Source organism: Styela clava, chromosome 9, assembly GCF_964204865.1.
Source record: "Styela clava chromosome 9, kaStyClav1.hap1.2, whole genome shotgun sequence".
Classification (NCBI taxonomy): domain Eukaryota; kingdom Metazoa; phylum Chordata; class Ascidiacea; order Stolidobranchia; family Styelidae; genus Styela; species Styela clava.
In genome coordinates, this window is record NC_135258.1 from 13,075,970 (window position 1) to 13,094,848 (window position 18,879).

The 18,879-nt window shown below is 32.4% G+C and overlaps 1 protein-coding gene across 1 annotated transcript; it reads left to right on the forward strand.

The window, feature by feature from the left end:
* The first annotated feature begins 5,188 nt into the window (after window positions 1–5,188).
* On the forward strand, window positions 5,189–18,879 carry LOC120339378 (thioredoxin reductase 1, cytoplasmic-like). Its single transcript, XM_039407484.2, has 16 exons — window positions 5,189–5,400; window positions 6,307–6,367; window positions 6,721–6,830; window positions 7,192–7,320; window positions 8,419–8,590; window positions 9,748–9,890; window positions 11,059–11,174; window positions 11,711–11,850; window positions 14,356–14,425; window positions 15,090–15,198; window positions 15,566–15,639; window positions 15,771–15,927; window positions 16,223–16,330; window positions 16,494–16,602; window positions 16,836–16,957; window positions 17,424–18,879. Exons 1-16 carry the CDS (start codon window positions 5,302–5,304, stop codon window positions 17,484–17,486), a joined length of 1,782 nt encoding a protein of 593 aa, XP_039263418.2. The 5' UTR covers window positions 5,189–5,301; the 3' UTR covers window positions 17,487–18,879.

Genomic DNA, 18,879 nt, shown 5'->3' on the forward strand with positions numbered 1-18,879 from the left:
TTCCCGACCTTTGGCCCCCGAAAAATTATTTTTATACTTTACCATTGCAAATATTTCGGGGCTATTTTAAGAGTGTTTTTGCAAGTTGGCCCAGTAAAATGGAGTATGTGTTTCAAAACATTATTATAATTTATCGCATACAACAATCTATTTTTTCAAAAGTACCGGTAAAGAATTTTAGCCTAGACTATCACAGCTATTTCTACACAAATTTTTTATTACTGCAATTAAATTAAAACTCCTAGGAAGACAGAGTGATCATTGAATTATTCGATTTATATTTAAGTTTCCGAAACACAACAGAAAACTAACGAATAGAGTTCAAAAACGAGATAATGTTTACGACCACGCTTGAAAATCTGTCTGAGTGAGAAAATTGTCTGAGCGGATGCGAAAAGGGAGCACTGTTACGTCACTTTCTGCATCTTGCTGATTGTCCAATGTCACGAAGTAAACGAGGAATTAGATGCTCGGGGAGAGGTCCATAGTGACAAATAAATAAATTGACAATTATTATTATTTAGGACGGGATGCATGCACAAGACCTACTGGCCTAAAACACAAATGTGCGGCATGCACTCCTTTTGACAAATATAAAACAAAAAACATTAGATTAAATATGTATAATATGGTCACTTATATAGACAGTTGTGCAAAGTGGGGTGATGGGTTGGTGTGGTGAAAGTGGTAAGGGAGGAATATACAAAACTGTTTATACAGAGGAGTTTATAAGACAAGACAACATATATGAATAGAGACAACACCAAATACACATATGCATAACGATGAAATCAAAATTTAGACGTAAATACAGCACCTGAGCGAACACGTACTACTTCTTTTATCAATACCTTTCCATCTAAAATCTCTACGTTTCGAACCTTACTCGAGGTTTTGTTCGCTTTCCCGATTCTATAATCAGTTACTTTTATTCTTGTTTTTATCTATCATTATCGTCTATTGCTGAATATGGAGTCGAAATAAACTTATACCTTTGAGTGGTGAGACCATATAATATGAATGGGCAAAGTATGAAAGGTAAATGTGTGGTGCATATATAGTACGTTTCACTCAAGGGTGATAGTAGAGTCTTTGATAGAATATGGCTTTTCAGCAAAAATGTGAACCATACAGATTTTGGTGAATAAAATAATAATAAACTTGAATCGTTTCAATCAACAAAAACATTATCAAATCGAATAAAGAAAATCTAGTTAAGAAAAATAAATCTAGTTAAGTCAAAAATTGCCCAAAACCAACTTTACACATAAACCCTTTTTTCATAGCGGAATATTCCATTCAAATCATCGTACGTTGCGCCTTGTCAACATGACTTGATTTGCAGTCCCGCCAGTGGTCTGTTTTTGCAGATTAGTTTTTGAATAGCATCTAAGATTTCTGAACAAACTCCGATTCTGAAACAGTTTATCCATAGACAGAAGGTTCTGAATCTTTATTGTGATATTGTCCGGGTTATTTACAAAATAGAAGATCTTAAGGATGGAGGTATATGCCACACTGGGCAAGAGTAAAGTTCGAAAAGAATAAATCAGAGACGAACCAGGGATCGGTAGCATTACTCCTGACCAGAGAGAGACGGAATCTCGACCACAATAAATCCAACCCGATAATTTCAGAATTTAGCACAATATTTAAAGACCAAAAATGGATGATAAACGGCAGCGCACAAAAGCGGAAATACGGAGAAGAAAAGGAAACTTTATTGAAATCAGAAGAGCGAATGAGAGAATTACTTAGACCAAGCTCTGAGCCAGCTCAGGAGAATCAAATCGAACTCAAGTAATTTGACGAGTGAGAAAGAACTGTCAACTTCAAATACTTTACAAAATCATGCATCCAAATTTAATGATCCAATGCCAATCAATGAAATCCACTCCACGAAAAAAAATAAAAAACAAACAATCATCCAACCTAAAACTAAATTTCGAAATAAGTGTATTTATTATTGGTGGATTCCTCAGATGGTTTCCGAGTCTCTCTGTGCCAATATTATTATGTGTTTTACTGTTGAAACCTTTACCAGCAAACAGGCAACATGCTGCTATACATTTCTTAGTAATATTGGCATTGGACAGACTTGGTGTCAACGGCCAGAATGCATTTGTATTTAAAATTTACACTGTGTTAGAAAATTTGTTTCATACTTTTACCATATTTTGTTTTTCATTTTTATTGGTTCAAAAGTTAATTAACACTTAACATTTTATTTATGTTTCTTAAATTCAGATATAAATCGATCAACTCAGACATTTTTGGCCACGGTCATGGACTTCTGATTCAAATAAGTTTCATGGTTAATAAACTTTACACATGCTTGAAGATTTCATTCACACTACAGAATAAAATTGATAGATACTTCTGGAGCAGGGCTTCCCAACGTGTTCCAGGTAGACCCCAGGGATACTCAGATAAAGTGCTAATTATATTAAATAAGTACATTTCATTAAAATTGCTGCTCCTTTCATATGCTGTTGGATAAACTGAAATAAACGAAAGAGCACCTGCTAGATTAGTGCTTGAATTAGTAAGAAACATGCATTTGGACGATAGTGTAGAAATGAGGATCAATATTAGTGACTTGACCCCACGGATCTCGATTCTTGTAAATAACAAGCAGCCACAAGTTCTCACTTTCAATTCTGTAATACTTTTTACCAATAAATTTTGATATAGAAGTAAAAAATTGAATTTAATATATTTGAACCCTATTGGAGTTACGACGAAATGCTTCTTGAACATTTAACCACTGACGCTTGTTAACAGTATCAAAATGCATCAATTTTATGCAATGCAAGTTTTTTACAAATCAACATTGTGAGCACAAAAACACTAATAAATCGGGTATTCCGCACTGAGAAATTTACACGGAAAAGTCAAGAAATTAAATAAAAACAGTATGTACATAACATAGGTAACAGAATTATTACAATTGGTCTTTTTTCAAATTATGTGGTTGTGTATTTGAAACAAAGGCAACATTATTTATAGAAACAGTACCTTCGACACTAAAAGATATCCGAGAAAAAAATGCAACAGCAATGGTAATCTGCGTTAGGTGGAACATTACCATAACATTAATTTCTACTGTAGTACAGTATCTAAAAGGAGGGAGAAAATCATATAGGAACAACATGAGTGTACGATAAATGAAAACACCACTACATACTGACTAATATTTCTAATACATAACTAGACTACATCTACACTGAATCTCTATAAATCACACAGTCTTAAATGCCCTCTATATTTTAAAACATTAACTGTCGGTCTACAACTTGATTTCTCACCTCTCAATCGCTTCCAAGGCTACATTTCTTTCAACTCCTAAATAACCTTTCATTGCTGCCCTTGTTCTTGTCGACTCTATTTGGACCAACTGACATCAGTAAAATTGGTTACTTTCCCTCTTTCACACAAACGGCCTAAATGTATCAAGTATGCTGTGTTCTATATAGTAGTATAAGTTTGCTGAATAGTCAAGAATCGTCATTAAATTAATTATAAACTTCCCATACATGAATGAAAATATCGTTGTTTGTGACATATCTTTCTAGGTCTAACCTTCTATTCATGGTAAGAATTTACAAGTGTTTAATAGCTTACTCATATTTTTAACACCTTCTTAGAATGACTTAACTAATAATAACTGAAAAAGACGATGGAAAGGCTACTCAACTCAACGTGAAAGCGAGCAGTACATACGAGATTCACCCGACCACGGGAATCTACCTACAGCTGATCAAATTTTAATTGTTACGTGTTGCAGAAGTCTGCCTTCATTGACGACCACTGTTACCAGAAAATCAGAGAATAGTAGGATATTATGTTATGGTAACACATATTTCTTGTAGTGAAAGCGTCTTTTTCGTAAAACGTGCAACTTTTGGAAATGGGAACAAAGTATTATTTGTTACTAAATTTATTTTGAGCATTTTGAAATCATTTTCAGGTAGTTCCCTTATGTGCGCTACGAAACTGAAAGATGAACGGCCTCGTCTCGCGGCCTATGATAATCTTCGCAAATAAACTTTAAATGGCAAAGATTAGGAAAAATAAGAATTGGGAACATCTATCCCTATCCTAAACTGTCTGGGCGGCTGGCGCGAAAAACCACCCTACGTGAGGATAATAATCACAAAAGAAATGCTGACTTGATTCCTGCAGAGAATGTTTCTGGCGATTGGTAATTTCTATTTCTCCATATTTACGCGCCAACGTGATGTATCGTCAAGTATTCAGTCATGTATCATCAAGTGTCAGTCAAGTATTCGGTCTGGGAGTTGGTTTGTTTGCTTAGTCACTGTCTGTGTGCACTTCTCTATGGATTTAAGCTTCGAGCTTAACTTTATATTCAAGAGTGTTTGTTCGTTTGTTCGTAATCTGGTTAACTTTCTACCGGTATGTCTGCATGTAGCGTCGTCATTTAGTATCACGTTTTGCTATTTTGTACAGGCGTGCTCATTTAATCACTACCGTACTGGCAGACTTCAGGACATCAAGATTGCGGTAGTCTGGTAGTCCCAATACTGCAATAAGTCTAGTAAGCATTGCTGTTGTTTCTGTGTTTAATGTCAGTAAGTAGAGAGAGTAGATAAAATCTATCAATTCGGCAGTGGCAAACGTTATAAATTTATTAATATGGTGTGGCAAGTAATTTTTATTCATTCATTTTTTTTTAACTACCCGTATGTAATTTATAACTTCTGTATGGTTGTGTGAGCGTGTGCGAATTATTTCCATTATTTTAGGTGAGTGAACACGTACCACTTCTTCTTGGCAAAACCTTCCATCTTTTATACATTCTGTACGTTTTGAACCTTTTCTAAGGTTTTGTTTGCTCTCCTGATTTCATAATCAGTTTTTATTTATTTTTTTTTACCAATCATTTTATTGTTATGCTGATTATGGAGTCGAAATAAACTTATTATTATATATTATTATTATTATAGAGTTGGATATCCAGGTACTAGTTCAGTAGTTCTGTGCCGGTAGTCCAGCTAATTAGACAATCAAATATGCTTCACATATACAGCATATAAACTAGAGCCATTCTGTGATTGCATTGTCAGATTGTTAAGAGTATTTACCTGTGCCCAAATATCATATTGTTTTCATATCACTTTCCGTACTTATGTCTGTATGTTCATCTTTTTCATTCACTTTTCAGTCGTACCCTATTCAGTATTCTGTAATTATTGTTAATTTCAATTCTAATCTCTGAATCTGGATTCTGAACAAAAAGAACCGGCTGCCAAAGTCACTAAAGTTGAGCCAGAGAACATGGCTCCTATACCAGATGTGCAGGAAAGAGTTCAAAAGCTAATTAAAGAGAATGTGGTTATGCTATTTAGCAAATCGTACTGTCCTTATTGTAAAGAGGTCAGTTTGTGTATTTTAATACTGTAATAAGCTATTTTTTCAAAAGCATTGCTAATAAAGATTGAGTGGGTCTCATGTAGTTTCGTACCTAACATACTTTTAGTGGGCGTAGCATGACAATTTTTTCACGTATCCATCCTAACCCCCACCTGACTACACCTTCCAAAAATTACGTCATTACGACGTCACAGTGACGTAATAGAGCCCTTCAAACTATACGAACTGCCATCCAAGACGTGCAAACGAGCACCCGAAATCAAACAGTTATTTCTCTCGTTTTCTCGTCGCAACGATTCCAATGGGAGAGAGATCGGTATCGTCAGTCAGTTCCTTATCGTCGGCGCCAATGCCACTTCGGTCGATCGTGCGTATATTTGGCAAGCTCTATAACGTGATTGTGATGTCGCAGTGTTTTAATTTTTGGATGGCGTAGTCAGATGGGGGTTAGGATTGATATATCAAAAAATTGTTACGCTTCGCTCACTAGAAGTATGTTAGGTACGAAACTACATGAGACCCGATTGAGTATTACGGTATCGGTCTATCTTGGAACGTTTTTAAGATGTGTATGAGCTATGTATTTCTCTTTTTTTTTTAAATCTTTACATATCATAGCTACTAGTCTGGAAAGCACTGAAGAGAATCAGCTTTATTACTGTTAAATGCTTATAGTTTTACTAACGATATTTGTGTTTTTAATACATCTCGAATATAAATTTCATTATCGTAGGTTATGGTTATTGATTAATAATGTTTATTTTTGTACTACAAAATTGAAAATAATTTTGTTAGAGATCAAATCTTGTCTCGTTTTTTACAATAATATAAAACCAATTTTTTGAATTCTTTTTATCCATATTGATTTTGTATATTTTATTTATTTTAAATTATTATTTATACCTTTAGATAAAGAAATTATTCAATTCGTTGGGAATTAGTTTTCATGCTTTAGAACTGGATCTTGAAGGTAAATGCCTATTATACTCCATCTGCAGGATTTACTGTCAATTAAAAAATGACTGACAAAATTTTGACTGATACACCATAAGAATTTTCACTCTTGTTCGCTCTCGAACGAACCATTTGACAGCAATTAAAATAAAGTTTATCATCAATAGTAGGCCTATTTAAAAAAATTACCTTGAAAATTGTGAATTTGCAACAATTTTATATTATACACAATAATATTAGGTGGACTGTTAAATCTGATATAATTAACAAATTTGTTGTATGAATCACCTTCAGACGTTTATTTGGTTACATGTCGTTTAAAGTTTGTAAACACTAATAATGTATAACCTTTACATTTTTTGGTTTCAGAAAATGGAGAAGCATTGCAGATGGCATTATTGGAATTGTCTGGTCAAAAAACAGTCCCAAACACATATATAAATGGTGTACATCTCGGAGGTGCAGATGCAACAAAATCGGTATGAATGTTCTTTGTAATTGGTCATGATGACATTGTATCTGTTCTTTATTTCACATAAACCTGAATAAAAATGCTTCTACACTAGGAGGGAAAAAATTCGTTCTACCTTGCATTTTAGGATATGGAATTAAACCCTAGTTAAATATTTTCTTTATAAGTTGGGATCAGTAGTTAATCACCTACATTGAATTGTTGTTAAAGTCCTGTGAAAATGCTCAAGAATCTGAATAGCGGACATAATATAATTCATACAAAATGTAATTTTGAATTTCTTTGATAGGTATTCTTATCTCAACCAATGCCTCTAAATACTTTTTACTTAGGTATTTTTAATTAAAGCATTATTTCTTTAAATTCAGGCACATTCTGAAGGAAGATTACTGTCTATGTTAAGTTCATCTTCAGAATATGATTATGATCTTGTTGTCATCGGAGGGGGATCTGGTGGGCTTGCTGCTGCAAAAGAAGCAGGAAGACTAGGAAAGAAGGTTATTGGTCATTTTATATCATTTTTGTGCTCTTAAAATGATTTTGCATGGTTTATATTTATTTTGCTATTCAATGCAAGATCGCAACCAATCTATGAAAAAGTATTGAGACAGATTACCGAGTTAACAATAATTAGAAATGTTATTATTTAGTATAGCCCAGGGGTGGGCACACCGCGGCTCGCCAGACTTTTTGTGTGGCTCTTCTCGCTAACATAAATTATTATCCTAATTTTAACTAACTTTTTACTAAAAACTTTAATGTGAACTCTTTTAATTTATTAAAAGTCGTAAAGAAGTTTTCGTCAATGATTAGGACAAATTATGTTTTAGTATGAAAATCGCTGTAGCGTTGAATTTTGAATTTAAGTCAGTCAAGTCAGCAAATCTTTCGTCACAATGGTCAATGTTTATTGATGCGTCGGCGGTATTGCAGCTTGATTGTGGTTAGTTAGTCTATCTAAGTTACTGTGCGATATGTCCTCAATTAAAAAGTACGAAGATGAAAACAGAGTTGTCAAGTCAGAATGGGAAGAAGAATACGCATTTACCAGTCAGGAGAATAAACCTTTGTGCTTAATCTGTCATAAGCTACTAAGTCAGAATAAAGTCAGCAATGTTAAACGGCACCATGAAACGAACCATGAAAACCTCTTACGAGACTACCCTCGTAAATCAGCTATAAGGAGCACAAATTAAATGAGCTCAAACTGTGCATATATTTGAGTATAGCTGCCTTGTTTATCCATTTATTGTTATTAGCCTCTTGTGTGAATTTCTTTTCTGTTCATGGTATTTCGATAATATTAATAAATTCACAAATTCTGCGGCTCTTTTAAAGTTCTGACTTGCAGCATGCGGCTCTTATACTAAAAAATTGTGCCCACCCCTGGTATAGCCTATGGAAAAATTATTTACCATAGGATAAAAATACATTGCATTTGCTTTTTTTTCTCTTCTAGATACTAGAAAATAAGAATTTAAATTATTAAGTATGGGATAGGGAAATAAGTAAGCATAGTTCCACATCTATATTATGTTTGATAAATGGATCAATCTTTCAGTTCTTTAAAATCATATTTATACTTCAATATTTAGGTTGCGCTATGTGATTTTGTGAAGCCTAGCCCCTTGGGAACTGCTTGGGGTCTCGGTGGAACATGCGTAAATGTGGGATGTATACCAAAGAAGCTGATGCATCAAACTGCGTTGCTTGGAAACAGTCTAAAAGATGCTCAAGCATTTGGTTGGAACGTTAATGCAGAAACAGGTATAGTTTTGATAATCTAGGATTTTCAAATTTGAATAACAATGACATGTCACAGAGGTTGAAGTCTGTTCACTTTTTTTGAATATTTTTATTTTCACTTACCGGTAAATGAAAATGTTAAATCAAAAGAAGCCATTTTGAAAAAAAAAAATGTTTGTATAGTGATTTTAAAAGGGAATTGAATTGTCATCTTCATGTAAATGAATCATTTCAATAAGGCTCAGATTAAACGGATGAAATTATTATTTGAGCCAATTCTGAACAATATTGTGAAATTGCTTTTTAATGTCACAAGGCACAATAGTTGATGGGGAAAAATTTATTGATTTAAAATGACCTGAATCATATCCTTCAATTGTTGTGAAATTCCTGATGAATTTCTGACGCTTTTGATTGGAACCTTTGGTTGTCAAGTGTCACTTCCTGAATGTAGAGGGCAAAAGTGAAAAGCATTAGGCTAGCTATTATGTATGCTTTGGCTACTGATGTGCGTTTCTGCAAATTTACACAATGCTGGCTCTTTGATACAGTTGTTCAATTATTCTTATCCTCTAGTATTAAATTTAAACTATTCCAGTACACGCGTTGACTGCTGTTTTGGGGTCTATAGCACATATTCACTATTTACAAATCTGTTCCTAATGTCTAGTTACAGTGGTTCTCAACCTTTTTTTTTTTGTGGCCCACTTCTTTTGCACAAAAAATTCTGTGGCCCATTAACTTTCTCATGCAAGGAAAAAATTGGAAGAAAACATTCATTTCTGCAAAAATGACACTCTCGCTTTAATCATGAGAATGAAAATTATCATGTAGTAGCAAGAAGACAGCATCATCATTCATTGCTATTACAATAAAATTCAACTAATTTATCAATAACTCCATCCTTTTTTAATAGGTTTGTGGCCCATCTGAAGATGTTCCGTGGCCCAGAAGTGGGCCATGGCCCACTGGTTAAAAACCGGTGTTCTAGTACATTCATTTATCTTTTTATTTTGAATTACATTATTGTCATATTACTAAAAATGAGACTTTGATGTACTTCGAGTTATGTAAATCAATTACACAATGTTTTTTCTTTTTATGCTTATGGGATGATTTGTAGAACTTGATTGAAAAAATCATAATTTGCGTTATTAATTCTCCATTTTCTTCTACAGTACAACACGATTGGGCAAATTTAGTCGAAGGAGTACAAAACTATATTGGATCTCTGAACTGGGGATATAGAGTAGCATTGAGGGAGAAAAGTGTGGCATATTTGAATGCCTATGCTGAGTTTGTTGATCAACATACTATCAAGGTAAAGCTACAATAACAATATTAAATGATACAACGAAATTAAAAAATATAAAACTAATTTTGCTTTCATTTCTCTTATTTGTTATTAATAAGCAGTTTCAACTTTGAATATGCTATATTTTAATTAACAAAGTAAAACTAAATGGCGGTAGTAGTAAATTTTTTTTGTAAGTGATAGTATTTATGTACTCAATAACAGGCCTATCCATTGAGAAACCAGTATAATTGTTGATTTATAAATTACAAAATGCATCCTTGAAAATCCATCATTTCAAGTTTTACCAGGACTGATTTAATTATATAAACTGTCTGCAGTACTTTTGGAAATAAAATAAAAAATTTAAATCGTTTTTAAGGTTATCAGAATGGAATTCGACTACCAGTAATATAAAGGAAACTATATAATACCCTTTTTAAATCCCCAATAAGCTTTGTGTAATTCAATGAAATTGAATTTGTATAAATATTGACACTTGACAGTATGTAAAAAAAATTCAAAGTATATTTTTATAACGTTTTGGTTACATATCGTATTCAAATATTTAAGGTGTGCGACTATTAGCTTTATTCTTAGATTAATATTTAGACTGTAGAGCCGCAAGACACACCATCTAAATTTGTCCGGTAATGGGGATTGTCTAGTGTGTGCTTTGTGATAAAAAGAAATTTATTATTTGAAATAATTATTAGCAGTTAGCAATGTTGATTTTAGATTTCATGTCCCAATAGTTTGACATATTTAACGTACTCATTTTTTTTTTCAAGTTTTCTCAATTAACCCGAAACATGGGAAGTCATTCAACTCAATGTATTTGAATCATAGTGATTTCATTTATTGTATTCACAATAGGGCATTTCACATTGCTAATTTTAAGTATAAATCGTACCTCTATTCATTTTATTTTATTTTTTTAATTTTGTGGAATCTTCTTTAGTACACTAAATGTTAGAAAAGTAACAATGACTGTGATATGTAAAGATTATGCCATTATGACTAAACATGATGTAACACTTTAATCTGGCTTCCGATAAATGCTTGTAGTCTTGCGTTCTGTAAAGCTATGTTGTAGAAAAGTATGGTGATGTGTCAGTTGCAGAATTTCAAATCAAATGCCGAAAATTTTGCCTTTCTTTTATGGTTCAAACATTCCATTCTTATTTTTATACAGACAAAAAATAAACGAGGCGTAGAAAAAGTCATCACTGCAAACAATGTCATAGTAGCTGTTGGAGAAAGACCAAAGTATCCTGATTTACCTAATGCAAAAGAACTTTGTATCACAAGGTAGTTTATTATTGTAGGCTCATGATTTACTGTGAATAGTAAAGAAATATTTGACGTAAGCTTTTTGAAACAAATAATTTGTTTAGCAGAATAATGAGGTAGTCCACAAATGTAATTTATATTTTTGTTATCGGGGCACAAAGTGATCATATTGCTGCTTTGGGGTGATTGTTGTTATTGTGTAAAAATCATTTTTATCTGCAACTGTTGGTCCTATCGAATTTTCAGCCATTAGAAGGTTATTTCTTTCATTGCCCTAATTTTCTCTGTGTGGTATGGGGATTGCTATTTCGTCATTTGTGTATATACTAACATGTGGCATTTAATCAAACTAGTTTGCCATCTTTTCCGTAAATTCGGTGATTGTCTGAGTCCCTATTGTTACTGATATGAATTGTTATGATAGTAGGACTTGATTTAAACCATTTGATTGATCAGAAATCATTTCTGTGTAGACCGCATAGGCTACTGCTTCGCTGCAGTTCGTAATTCGACCTTTTTGATTTCAAATTTGAGCATTGCTCTCCTGTTTACAGTGATGATTTGTTTTCTTTGCAACATTGTCCTGGAAAGACATTGGTTATCGGAGCTTCATATGTTGCTTTAGAATGTGCCGGATTTCTCAGTGGTCTTGGACTTGATGTTACAGTAATGGTGCGATCTATTTTTCTAAGAGGTAACAATCTATTATTTGCAAATAAATTTTTGTATAATAAATTACTAGATCAAAATGATGCCTCAGAACTAAATTAAATAGAGTTTTTGAAGGTTAGATTTAGGTATAATAAGTAATAATCAAATACACAAATTTTATGCAAAAATGATTTTCAGACAGCATCGAAAGAAGAGAACATATTAATTGGACCAATGTGCACTTCTGGATGTAATTGCTTTTAAAAATATAATTGTAATGAATATGCATACGCAGTCACTGTTCTTTGTCGAGTATTTAGAATTCTAGTTCTAATCACAAAAGTAGTTTTACCAATACCTACCAGTTGAAGTCGTGTTAGGAGAATGTATACTAAACTTCAATTGGAAGCTAAAAAATCAAAAAGTAACATTTTGTCACTGAAAATACCTTGAGATCACTTGTTTCTAACAAAACTTACACATTTTGCTACTGATTAATAGGGATGGGACGAGTCCGGCATTACAAAGATTCGACGAATCCGAGTAATAGGTCAAGGACTCGAATCGAATCTGCCGAGTCCGTGACGTCATAATGGAAAAGCACAGAAACGTGTTTTTGACCATGCTACAGCATCGTGCTCTCACAAACATACGTCGTAGCTCATATTTTTTGCCTAATGGTTCGGAGATAGCTGTTGAGTCATTTTAAATATAAATTTTTTCTCTTTTTTTGGCGGCCATAATACAAACGTAAACGTGGTCAATGTGCGCCTTGGCTGTGAACTGGATTTCCAGCCCACCTTGCGTCAATTCTGGGCGGCTATTCAGAAATTCTTACATGTCAACATGAACAATAAAAAGCTTTCGACTACAATGCTTTCCCATAATTCCAAATATTTCTAGCCGTAAATTTACTATGTCATGTGCGCATATGGTAGAGAAATGCCTCTCGTCGTCAATACAATGTAGTACATCTACTTGCAATTTAGTAGTTCATGTAAACGTTCTAAAACTATCCATCCTTTCCATTGCCTTTTTAGCGAAAGGATTCCACGCAATAAACTCGATTTAAAATAGGTATTGATGAGATTCCCCATTGGGTTGATCCAGAACATGTTTCATTTTTACGCAAATTAAAAACTCAAAAATATTGCAATAACACATGTTTTATTGTGTACCACATGTATACCAAACAGAATAGATAGTTTGAAGGCGACTGGCGCAACATCATTGTTATGAGCGATCAATAGTTTTTAACTATCATTATATTATCCGGATATCTGTCTTCGTTTTATTAGGAGTGTTTATATTGCACACGAAGGATATTGTTACAGATCTAACCTTGAATTTTACTAGTTAAGGTATGTAGTGAGATTTATAGGGGTAAAAGTACAAACATAGGCGTAAATTAGTGAAAACAGAATTGATTATGGACTCGGTAAAAATGACGTGGACTCGAAATCGAATCCGAGTCCAAAAAATGCCTGGATTCGACTCGAATCCGAGTCCGGATCCGAATCCCGGCCCATCCCTACTGATTAATCATTGAAGGTTTCATAAAACCAATGGTGAAAAAATTTTAAATTGGCCAACACTCAAAATGCTGAAGTTTTCATGAAAATAATATAGTGTATTATAACGTCAAGTTTTATTTTTATTAATAGCACTTCTGGAGTATCAGAATGATAAAACAGTATGCCATCATTAAAATTCGCTTAAAATAGATTTAAACATGATCCATAGATGATGTAACATGGTTGCCGATCAGTCATGACTAAGCAAACTTTGTCAATATTTGTGGTAAACTTCAAAATTTATGGGTTAATAATCAGTCACGACAGGACAAACTTAGTCATTGTTTATGACATGAGCGTTATATAAATGAATCATAGGCAATGATTTGAAAAAATTTTTATGCTGTTTCATTGTTCTGTGTTCTATATGGCACATAAAAGTTGTACTGTAATAATGAAATGCAGTTTATTGAGTAGTATTCATGTCATGACCATGTTTTTATTTAACTATAAGGTATTTTAGGATAATCACATCAATATTAGAAATTTTGAGGTTATACTTGAAAAATTATTGTTTTGCTGTTCTTATAATTAGGTCCTAGTATCCAACTATTTTGTACATATTTTAATAATTTAGAATATTATAAACTGTGGTATTATCAATTCGCATAATTTATCAAATTGAATAATAGTAAATTTATAGATTACAATTTCAATGAAAGAAATTTATGTTAAGATAACATATTAAAATTCGATTGTTTTATCGAATTCTACTTGATTGAAATTCCTTAAGCACACCTTCGTTTGGTGTATCAATTTATATGTATTAGTTATCAATATATATTATATGCCTGTAATGTAATATGTAACCAAAGTATATTTTCCAACTCCCTATTTATAAAGTGAAGTTTCATTTTCAAACAAAGTGCTGTTTAACTGTTCTGAACACATTTTTGTGAAATTTTTATTGCTTTATCTCCAATACTTTTGAAATAATCATTTTCTATAAATATGTTTTCAAATTCTTTATACAGGATTTGACCAAGACATGGCAGAAAGGGCCGGAAATTACTTAGAAAAAGAAGGCATTCGGGTCTGGAGGAGGTTTGTACACTTACTAATCATGTGTAAAATATTTTTTTGTTTTAACACATGATGAAAATGAACTGCAAATCTGAAATTTTAAGATATTAAAATGAAGATTGATTTCATTATTGATTGGTTTCACATTAAGTCTTTGATAAATGTTGCATAATATAATCTATTAAGAGTTGGCCGAAGAAGAATGATCTACTATTCCTAATACATTCTCAGATAAAATTTTGATTATGGAATATTGAATATATCTAAATTGGATCATAGAAAACATATAAGTCAATTTATTTATTGACTTTAAATTTAGAAATGCAGGAAAAGGTATTAATATAAAGGATGATTTGATTGGTTCTCTATTTTTTAGTTTTCAAATAAATGAAGTAATCTTAACGAGAGATTTTAATTTTTTAAATGATAATAATCCAAATCAAACTTTGCTCAAGAATATGAAATAACAAATATAATTAAATCTGAATAGATTCAAATATAATTATATAACCATCTTGGAAGGGTGATTTTCAAACTTTCATCATCCATGGTTCCTTTTCGAAGATACCAATTCTGGCTTCATCTGCTCTTTTATAAAAAAACCTAGTTTTGCTTTCACACATTTGCAATTAACTTAATGATTGCCGTGCTTAATAATTATAAAGCCATATATATTTTCGATTAGGTTTGTTCCCACTGCAATTGAAAAAATTGAAGATGGAGCTCCAGGAAAAATCAGAGTATCTTGTAAATGTACCGATTCAGATGATATCAAAACAGAGGAATTTAACACTGTAAGTTGTTATTACCAAAATTGTGTATGTCAGCCTGTTAGGTATTTTGCGCTGTATTCGGTACCACATCAAAAATGATAATTTTTAACTGGCATGGTTTTGTCAAAGCAAAGTTACAAGGTATTGGTTGGCATGATATATAGAGGGAATTTTAGTGTAATACTGTGCTTGCTTGTTTCGAATTTAAAGTGTTTTTGCCATGGTCCCATGGATTAGTGACAAGTAGGAATCTTCGATGCCGACCTGTGATTTTCTGAGAATTACCAAGCACTTATTTTCTTGCTAAAGTAATATTGTAAACTTTCATGATTGCTCTTAAACCATTATTTGATCATGTTTTCATAGTATTTTCATTGTTTATTTTTAGGTACTTGTCGCAATAGGAAGAGAATCCTGCACTAAAACAATAGGTCTTGATAATGCTGGCGTCGTTTCCAAGAAGTATGTAATGCTTTTCACTATGTTGGTATAGTTATTAACTTATAAACTTCTCTTAGTTTCCAGCTACCTGTTTTTCATTATTGCAAGTATGTTATTTAATATCATTTTTATAATGTATGTTTTTGTTACAGAAATGGGAAAATTCCAACAAATGACTATGATCAGACGAATGTTTCTCACATCTATAGTATCGGGGATAATGCTGAAGGCCGACCTGAGCTTACACCTGTAGCTATACAAGCTGGCGTTCTGCTTTCAAAAAGATTGTTCGCTGGCTCAAAAATTAAGGTAGTTTAAAAGTTCTTTGTAGCTAAAAATGCCAGATAACATTGTTGGAGTAATATTTTAGGCCTAAGCTATTTAAAAAGGATTTTACTCTAAGGAAATCAAAGTATGTTGCTTTTTTTTAACTATTATTAACAAGGTTTGAAACAATAAGGAATTGTATGAAAAAAAATTGTGATGCCAAGCTAATATAACTTGGTAATTTCAACTTGATTCCTTTGCTGTTTATAATTTATTCAATGGATAACCATTGTAATTATGTGAATTAGTCTTTAATATGTATTTTTGTCTATTTAAGTGTGATTACGACAACGTTCCAACAACTGTCTTCACACCTCTTGAATACAGCGCTTGTGGATTGTCTGAAGAGAAAGCAATAGAGAAATACGGAGAAGACAATATTGAAGTAGGTATCTTATTTTAAAAGCCTAATGGGCATTGGGTAAAGTGGTCCAAAAAGCTTGATTTACATTTTTCATGATGGAAATAGCCCTAGATATGTCATGGACTTGTAATGTTTATATGCTTATGCTTTCAAATCATAGTAATTTTAACTGATCTTTTTCTAGGTTTATCATTCTGATTTTTGGCCTCTTGAATGGACTGTTGCTGGCCGTGGAAATGAAGACTGCTATGCTAAAATAATTACTAATCTGCAAGAAAATGAAAGGGTTATTGGTGAGTACTTATTTAATAGTGCATTACAAGTCATTCATAATGCAATATATCTCTTTGTAAGAAAATATTCTGAATGAACAATTTAAATTATCTTTCCTAATGACTAGCATACCTTCCTATTCCACATACTCAACATAAGTTCAATTTCTGTTCGACTACTTTGCACTTGCTCATGATAGTTTTTTGACTTAATAATATCTTCTCAAAATTAATAATGTCTCCTAAATTTTCAGGTATGCATTATATGGGACCAAACGCAGGCGAAGTTATGCAGGGTTATGCAGCAGCAATGAAGTGTGGAATGACAAAAGCTCAACTTGATCAAACCATTGGAATACATCCTACAACAGCAGAAGTATGTATAACTTTTCATTTTTTTAAAAAAGGATAATTAACATATTTATCATTTACATTTGAAGCATTTTTAATCGATTGGATACAAATGGTAAAAATTTCCTAAAATTCTATTTCAATTCTGTTTATTTTTAAAAGTTAATATTTTGAAATACCAACCTAATTTTGTTGTAGTTTATTCTGAACAAGTTTTTACGATAAAATGAATACAAAATTGATATCTATTCCTGAATATAGCTGAGTTTGTTTACACTTTTTATGATTGTCATGGGCGTCAGATTTCCTATTTTTTTCAACCATGTTCGGTTTGTAAGTCATCTGCTCATTTATTAGATTATTGTTGATAGAATGAAATATGTTTGTGTAAATATGTGCAACTCTATAACCTCTCTGCCTTATTTTCAAATCTTTTTTCGCTTAATTTCATTTTAGTATTAAATGTATCTTACAAACCTCCCACTTTTCAGACATTTACGACGCTCAACATCACAAAAAGATCTGGAGAGTCAATTAAAGCAAATGGCTGCTGAGGTTAAACCCTGCTACAGTAATTCCAATCATTATTTATAAGTAAAAAGCAAATTGAGACAGGATTTTCCCCCAGTAAAATTTATTAGGGATACAATAGAATAGAATGAAATATAAAAAAAAAATCAAATTTGGGTGCTTTTGATTTTACTGAATTTGACTGACTGAATTTGACCCAAGTCTGATCAGTAATACTGATAATTATGTTATTCCACTACCATTTCAACTAATCACCTTACCCAATATATTTACTCAAAAATCTTGAATCTTGTTCGTTTTGCTTTTGCTTATATTAGATGGTTGGTTTGTGGCGGGGTTACTGGTATTTTGTGTTTTATGGCATTCTATGCTTCTGGGAACTTTGTTCTAATTTACGGTCATGATAGAACTAGTGTTATGTTATTTGCACGTGTTTGAGTATTCTTCACTTCTGAGTGAGTGAGTGCTTTGTGACTGTAATTTATTTCCATTTGCTCCCATTATGACGAGTGTTTTCTCAAATTGCTTTTTGCAACGGAAAACATTCTGAGAAGGAAGCTTAACTGCCATTTCTCTGTTTGTTCGTTCTTGTATGTGTAAACTGTTCAGTGTTCTGTCATTTAGGCATAGAGCCATTGATTTGGTGATTTTTCAGTCGTTACATTTTTCCCCATACATTTCCCATTTAGCGTATATTTTGTCCATCAGTGCCTGACTAGAACAAAAGAGCTGACTTTATTCAGTTATATACAGCATCGGTAGAGAAATAACTGAGATAGATCAGAAGAGGTATTTCTTTGAAAAACCGTTTTCATGTTAATTATGTTGTAAATTTTTTTTGTTTTTCCTGTTCAAAGTTATTCTCAAGTTCATCACGTTTTATTTAATGTTCCAATTGCATACTGTGTTGATTCATAGTTAATTCAAGTTAGTCTAACCTGCCATAATAATTTTTCTCTGGTTTATTATTGTCTCCTCGAAAGCACGGGTTTTAGGTTGTGAAAGAATTCAATTCTGCCTCAAATGTCAAAACCATGTTCTAGTTTTGATTTTTTATTTATATTGGTTTATCAGTAGTTGAACATACAACTTTGGCGGTGAAAGATGTCTGGTATATGTAGACATTCAAAGTTTTTCTACCAGGTGGCAAGTCTTCACACTATTTTGGTTTATCTAAACATTTTTGTCTGTCTTGATTATAAATGGCACAGGTATTTACTATGTATATTGATGACCCATACTTTGTTGTTACTCTTGTCTCCTATGCTAGAATATTCCATTTTGCTATAAAAATTTAAAGCTGTATTAATTGCTCTAATAATATTGCAATCTTTCTTGAACAAATTTCATGTTATTTATATACATTGACAATTTAAAAAAATTTGATGGTCAATAAATATAGCGAAGCAATTCTGA